The sequence below is a fragment of the Capsicum annuum genome, chromosome 3 (assembly GCF_002878395.1).
Source record: "Capsicum annuum cultivar UCD-10X-F1 chromosome 3, UCD10Xv1.1, whole genome shotgun sequence".
Taxonomy (NCBI): Eukaryota; Viridiplantae; Streptophyta; class Magnoliopsida; order Solanales; family Solanaceae; genus Capsicum; species Capsicum annuum.
In genome coordinates, this window is record NC_061113.1 from 1,916,780 (window position 1) to 1,924,089 (window position 7,310).

Sequence of the window (7,310 nt, forward strand, 5' to 3'; positions counted from 1 at the left end):
TTTAACATTAGTAACACTGAAGCAATTTCTTTGATGAAACCATAAACCCCACCATTCAGTGCAACTTTGGGCTAGCGGTTCCCTGTGATCTTAAAACCAATGTACTGTTTCAAATCATCAAGTTTGGGTCTATACGCGTTCGAAGACTGGCTTAGATTATAATTCAAAAATTAGGAGTGTTACAATTCTGAATTCAGAGAGGTTGGGAGTGGGGATTGTGGAAGTACTCCTTCGTCCCAAATTAAGTTTTGCTTTCCATTTTTCAAATGGCAATTTGATTAATTTACGATATTAAATCAGATTAATTAACTTAATATTTTAATATTGAAATTTTCAAAAAACATAGAAAAAGTACTGTAAATTGTAATTCTTCTTATATTATTATGATATAAAAGATATTTAAATATATCATTCGTCAAAATTTCCATAATTTCAATTTTAAAAAGTGAAAAGCAACAAATAATTAGGGATGAGGGAGTAGTTTATGAATAAGCTTTGAAATAAGAAGAAATATACGTTATGAAAATATATTACTCGTATCATAATATATTGTATAACAATATATTATATGATCAACCATCCATATGAACAAATGGTGTTTTATTCATACTTATTACAACAAGGTCTAAAGTAGCAAGACTATAATTAGTATTGACCTTGCCACTATGTATGTAAGAGAGTTTTATTATCGTACATGTTTTGTTCTGAGAATTGAATAGTCACTTAATGGATATATTCGGCATATGGAGACTTATATTCGCTATCTGGGTTATATCCATTACTAGAGAATTTATATCCATTATTATATTCTTCATGTGGGATTTTATATTTGTCATGGGGGAGATTATTTCCATTGTTATACTCTCCATGTGCAAATTTATATCCGTCATGCCGAGACTTATATTCGTTGTTGTATTTGTCATGTGGTTCATACCCAGGAGATCTGTATCTATCGTTATAATCATCATGTGGGGACTTATAGTCGTCATCTAGGCGGTTATTTGACCCACCAGAGTTTACGCCGCATCTGTATTGTCTGACATTCTTGTTATCCAATTCCTTTGCTGCAAAAATTGTGAAATCTAAAAATTAAAATATGTTCAATAATATAATAAGAAATTCAATACTTCAAAGAGATAAATAATAAAATAATCTTACAGGTCTCAGCTAACTCCCTCGCTACAACCTCAGAGCTTATCATTACAAAAATAGCCAAAGAAAGGCCAAGAAATAGAAATGCCTTAGAGCCCATCATTTTATTTTTCTTCTTCAAATTAAGCTTACTTATATTAATTTAAGGATGAAGAAATTGATGCAACAATTGGGTTCTATTTATACTAAGAATTGAATTTATTAGAGATTGAGGATTTCAAACGGTCATTTATCAAAGCATTTATTATATACTTTTAGTTCGTTTAAAAAAGAATTTTTCTCTTTTTTTGATCAAAATAAGTCACTTTTTAAATAAATTCATCAAAATAATATTTTTTTAAAAAAAAACTTTACCAAACTAGTATAAACGTTGTTTCCAATAACTGCTTTAAGAAAAGTTAACGGATCAAATAAAGTTGTGGATAATGTTAAAATAGAAATCGTTACTGTCAGACACATTTTTGAGATAAAACGTTACTTTCAATAATGTTTTTGACATAAAACTTTACTGTGAGTAACGAGACTCTGCAACTCTATCACATCAGAATTTTTGTACAAATATGATGTTAAATTTGTTACTGTCAATTACGTTTTAGTTTTAAAACGTTACTTCGAGTGACCTTACTCCGAGTAACCCAAAACTCTGATGTCACAGAGTTTTGAGTTGATTTGATAGTATCGTTACTCAGAGTAACGTTTTAAAGCTAAAACGTACTTGGTAGTAACAAATTTAACATCAAATTTCTACAACAATTCTGATGTGGCAGATTTGCAGAGTCTCGTTATTCATAGTAACGTTTTAAGCCAAAAACTTTACTCACAGTAACGTTTTATGTCAAAAACGTTACTAACAATAATGATTCCTATTTTAACGTCATCCACAACTCTTTTTGGTCCGTTAACTTTTTTAAAGCATAATACGTTACTGGAAACAATATTTATACTAATTTGGTAAAGTTTCAAAAAAATATATTACTTTAATGAATTCATTAAAAAAGTGACTTATTTTGGTCCAGAGCTCGTTATATTAATTATAGGATGAAGAAAGTGATGCTACAATTGGGTTCTATTTATACTAAGAATTGAATTTAGTAGAGATTGAGGATTTCAAACGGTCATTTATCAAAGCATTTATTATACAAGCATTTTAGTTCGTTTAAGAAAGAAATTTTCTCTTTTTTTGAGAATTTCTTAATTTTTATTTTCCACGATAATGCATAAGATTATAAGATTAAATTTTTTTTTTTTTGTTACATTCTGTACATCTATAGTTCAATTACTATCACAAGATTAAAAAAAATTTCTTTACATTCTTAAACTTAATGCTAAGTCAAAACTAGAAAAATAAATTGAGGATAAGGAGCAATAGTTATCTACATTTGTGATGTACACTAAATCAAATAATTTATTAAAATATTTTTATTTAATTTAATTAAATAATATACATTTTTATTACAAAACATATATTTTATTTTGGGAACCCTTTATTTTGTGATGAGTGTGAATCTGATACAAATGCTGAAATGTTTTTCTTAAATATAACTTGAAAACTTTACTATATATAGCATGATGTGAATTTGTATACATTTTCCCGTAATTTCATATTCTTAAAATCTTATTTTTGGAAAAATTTGAATAAACTGCTTATCTAATACTAAGAAAAGAGCTCCTTAAATCTTACTAAAACATAAATTGCTATAACTACATAGAACATTTTGAAAAAACGTTTTAAACTAAACTACGTTAATACTAAAAGTCAAAAATCTTTATTGCATTAGTTCTCAAGTCTAGTTAACGAAGTCGAGAGGGAAAGCTTACTTGAGAGGATATACCTAACTGTCGCTCGAAGTGCTTTCTCCTACTATGATGGAAAACTCTAAACGTTCGGAGCGCCCGTTCTGTTTAAGAAAGAAGAAGCATTTGCCCCTTCACCCATTCCAATATAAAGACTTAAACCTCAGATTAAAATCAAGGGTTCATAAAATTTTCTTTCCTTTCTATGTTAGCTAGTGGGGGCAGGCTTTCCTATGGTAGTCTCGTCCTCATCTTAATTTGACTATACTTGTATGAAGCCAGCCATGTTAGCTCCGCTCTTCTTTCGGGGAGACAAAGTCATTCCTTCTACTGACCGAACCCTCAGTTCAGGGGCCTTCGTCAACCTTTATATATTTTTTTGCATTTATGGTAGTGGTTGATCGATAAATACCCCTTCATCTTTAGTTAGAGGCTTCATATTGAAAATTGAGAGAAAATTATTTATAATAGGGAGCACTTTATCCCTAAAGATGAACATTATTGTCAGGGGTGAAAGTACTGGAGTTGCTACGTTGGCTTCATCTCAACCTAATACTTTCGATGTAGAACATAATTTGTGTATAAAACTTTATTTAAATTGCAACAAGCGATCATATATCCAAATTCATAATTTTAAAAATACAGTGAATTCAATGCTAAGTACTTTAACCATTGAACTCGTAAAGTTTAAATCTCAAATATATCTCTATTTTATTTGTCAAGTGGGGTCTGGGGAGGGTACTAGAGTGTGCGCAGACTTTACCTAGTAGAAATAGAGAGATTGTTTCCAATAGACCCTCGATTTCCAAATAAATCATATCCAAGAAGTTTGAAAAAAGGTAATTCAGAAATAAAAATAATAACAACAATAAAATAATATGAAGCGAAGAACAATACACAACATACAAAGGAATGAACAGTATGAGAAAAACAAATGTGATGTACGAAGCACAAAACAAAAGAAAACACATGTGATACTCGAAGAATAAGAAACTATGAGAATAATGCTAGCATCACCGATAAGAAGGGAGGTCCAATTACGGCCACCAAGCTGATCCCGCAGGAAAGCGAGAGAATGCTCAAATACCCAGTAACCTCTACCCAATCGACTACCTTCAAACCCAATACTTCAAGAAGTTGTATGTCATGTCTAATTATCAACCCCCCGTCAATACTTCTTTAGCCTGCTTCTGCCTCTTTCGATGTTCGCTATCGTCAACCTGTCATACCTCTTTACTAGGGCATCTTCACTTCTCCTTTTCACATTTTCCCAAATTTTGTTGCTAAAAAATATCAACGGATATCCATCGGTTCCTTAATACAATGGATGGTATGTGGTGGTGGAAATAAGACTCGATGCCACAAAACTCTTCGTATTCAAGTAAAGGTGATTGTTTGAATTTCACTCTAGTAAAAACTTATGCTAAACACAATCGATAAAGAAGTTTTCAACTCAACTTTGTGCTAGCGGTTCTCTATGACCTTAATTCATATTCAAAACTAGTCTCACATTAAGGAATTGATCTTGAAATCTATGTACCATTTCAAATCATCCAATTTGGGTCTATATGTGTTCGAAGAACCACTCAAATCATAGTTTAGAAATTAGGGGTGTTACAATTCTGAATTCAGGGGGGGGGGGGGGGGTTAGGGAAGTACTCCCTTCATCCGAAACTAAATTAAGTTTTGCTTTCCATTTGTCGAGTGCCAATTTGATTAATTTATGATATTAAATTAGATAAATTAACTTAATATTTTAAAATTCAGATTTTCAAAAAAAAAATAGAAAAAGTATTATAAATTACAATTCTTATTATATTACTATGATATAAAAGATATTTAAACATAGTGTTGATCAAATTTTACGTAATTTCAATTTTGAAGAGAGAAAAACAATTAATTAAGGATGGGAGAGTAGTTTATGAAAGAAACAAGAAGAAACATACGTTATGAAAATATATAACTCGTATCTTGTATAAAAAAAAATTATTACATGACCAACCATCCATATGCACTGGCCACTGAATGTTGTTTTATTCATACTTAATTATTACAACAAGGTCTTAAGTAGCAAGACTATTACTAGTATTGATCTTGCCACTATATACGTACGAGAGTTTTATAATAATACATGTTGCTTTGTTGCGAGAATTGGATAGTCACTTAACGATTATATCCGTCATGTGGAGATTTATACTCGCCATCTAAAGAGTTATATCCATCCTGTGAGGGGTTATATCCGTCATTTGAAAATTTATGCTCGCCATGTAGAGAGTTATATCCATCATGTGAGGGATTATATCCGTCACCAGAGAATTTATATCCATTGTTATATTGGCCAAATGGGAGTTTATATCCACTTTTGGGGAATTTATATCTGTTGTTATAATTTTCATATGGTCCATTGTTATACTCTCCATATGAGGATTTATATCCGCCATCCAGGGATTTATATTCATCGTGATATTTGTCATGTGGGGGTCTATATCCATCCCGGGGAGATTTATATCCGTTGTCATAACCGCCACCTAGGCGGTTAGTTGCACCACCAGAGTTTACACCACAATTGTACTGTTCGACATCCTTGTTATCCTCCATTGCTGCATAAATAGTGAAATTTAAAAATTAAATACGTCAAATAATATAATAAGAAATCTAATATTTCAAAGAGATAAATAATAAACTAATCTTACAGGTCTCAGCCAACTCCCTCGCTACAACTTCTGAGCTTATCATTACAAAAATAGCCAAAGAAAGGCCAAGAAATAGAAATGCCTTGGAACCCATATTTTTTTGCTTCTTCAAAGCTTAGTTTATATTAATTAAAGGATGAAGAAATTGATACAACATTGGGTTATATTTATACTAAGAATTGAATTTATTAGAGATTGAAGGATTTCAAAGAGTCATTTATCAAAGCATTTATTATAAAAGAATCTTGCCCAGCCACTACGTCACGTAATTAGTTTTATTTATTTGTTCTTATATTTAGTTCGTTTAAAAAAGATTTTTTTTTTATTTTGGAGAATTTCTTAATTTTTAATTTTCACGGTAATGTTTAAAATCATAAGATTAAAGAAAATTTTGATTCATTTTATATATCTTTAGTTTAATCAACACCACAAGGTTCAAAATTTTTCTTTATTTTCTTATACTTTCATGTTAAGTTAAAACTAGAAAAATAAAATGAGGCATCATAAGGAGTAATAGTTATCTAGGTTTGTGATGTACACTAAATCAAATAATTTATAAAATTATATTATTTAATTATAATTGAATAATAAATATTTTGCTTACAAAATACATATTTTATTATGTGATGGGAATGAATCTCAAACAAAAGATGAAATGTTTTTACTTAAATATGATTTTTATACTTAACTAAAATCTCTAAGATTATAGCCTAAACTTTTTTCTATATTTAGCATGCAGTAAATTTGTGTACTTTTCTCCGTAATTTATTTTCTTAAAGTCTTGTTTTCGGAGAAAGTTGAATAAACTGGTAATCTAATATATACTAATAAAAGAGCTTCTTAAATCTTACTAAAACACAAATTGCAATAACTACGAAGAAATTTATAAAAGTTTTACCAAATAAGTTCTGATTTCTGAGAAAATCTCTATTATGTTAGTTTTCTACTGCGTATATTTGAAGTATTGCTATCATTTTGGGTGGTGGGTGATCGATAAGTATATCCCTCCATTTCTATGTAAAGTATTTTTGATAGGAAGCACTTTATTCCTAAAGGTGAGTAGAATTGTGACTCCAATTTCATCTAAGCCTAATAATTTTGATGTGGAGCATAAATTTGTTTATAAAAATCTAACGATCATACATCTGAATTCGTAATTTTAAAAATACATTGAATTCAATGCTAAGTACTTTAACTATTGAACACATAAAGTTTTTATATAATTTGAATCAATTGGTTCTTAAAGCAAATACCAAATATCATATGGAGAAAAAGAATAAGAAGTATTAGTTGTGAAAATCTCAACCGCAAAACGCTTGTCAACTCTATTAAAAGGCATACTACATAAATGTGTTTTTTGACATTGTTTCGGCTGGAGTCTACGCATTCCAACTTGGGTGTGCACCTAGTAGACACACGACCCTACATGACATAATATAAATTAGTTTGAATGTATCGTATGACATGAATTAACATATACAATATGTGTATCCACTTGTTCAACTGCATACAAATTTAAGTACGTAATTACTTGTGGGACCTATAATTAATTAAGGACATAGATATCAATTAAAATGTACATTCAGGTACCGTAGGAGGGTTGCCTCTCAACTAATTAATAAATTAATTACTATGGAATATCTATAAAAATATTCATGATGGCTATTGATA

General features: G+C 30.0%; 2 protein-coding genes across 2 annotated transcripts; both read right to left on the reverse strand.

Moving 5' to 3' along the window:
* Positions 1–585: 585 nt before the first annotated feature.
* On the reverse strand, positions 586–1,314 carry LOC107864368 (glycine-rich protein HC1). Its single transcript, XM_016710725.2, has 2 exons — positions 1,159–1,314; positions 586–1,064 (listed from the first exon to the last, which is right to left on the reverse strand). The coding sequence occupies exons 1-2, from the start codon at positions 1,253–1,255 to the stop codon at positions 724–726; spliced, it is 438 nt and encodes a 145-aa protein (XP_016566211.2). The 5' UTR covers positions 1,256–1,314; the 3' UTR covers positions 586–723.
* Positions 1,315–4,956: 3,642 nt separating this feature from the next.
* On the reverse strand, positions 4,957–5,781 carry LOC107864367 (glycine-rich protein DC9.1). The gene is made up of 2 exons (XM_016710724.2): positions 5,640–5,781; positions 4,957–5,546 (listed from the first exon to the last, which is right to left on the reverse strand). The coding sequence occupies exons 1-2, from the start codon at positions 5,731–5,733 to the stop codon at positions 5,110–5,112; spliced, it is 531 nt and encodes a 176-aa protein (XP_016566210.1). The 5' UTR covers positions 5,734–5,781; the 3' UTR covers positions 4,957–5,109.
* Between the last annotated feature and the right edge of the window lie 1,529 nt (positions 5,782–7,310).

What these genes read in the sequence shown, in the direction of transcription:
- LOC107864368 (XM_016710725.2), bottom strand. Translation starts at nt 1,255, where the DNA reads ATGATGGGCTCTAAGGCATTTCTATTTCTTGGCCTTTCTTTGGCTATT. An exon ending in GAGGGAGTTAGCTGAGACCT is followed by an intron (nt 1,065 to 1,158) that starts GTAAGATTATTT and finishes CAATTTTTGCAG; the next exon opens with CAAAGGAATTGGATAACAAG.
- LOC107864367 (XM_016710724.2), bottom strand. Translation starts at nt 5,733, where the DNA reads ATGGGTTCCAAGGCATTTCTATTTCTTGGCCTTTCTTTGGCTATTTTT. An exon ending in GAGGGAGTTGGCTGAGACCT is followed by an intron (nt 5,547 to 5,639) that starts GTAAGATTAGTT and finishes CTATTTATGCAG; the next exon opens with CAATGGAGGATAACAAGGAT.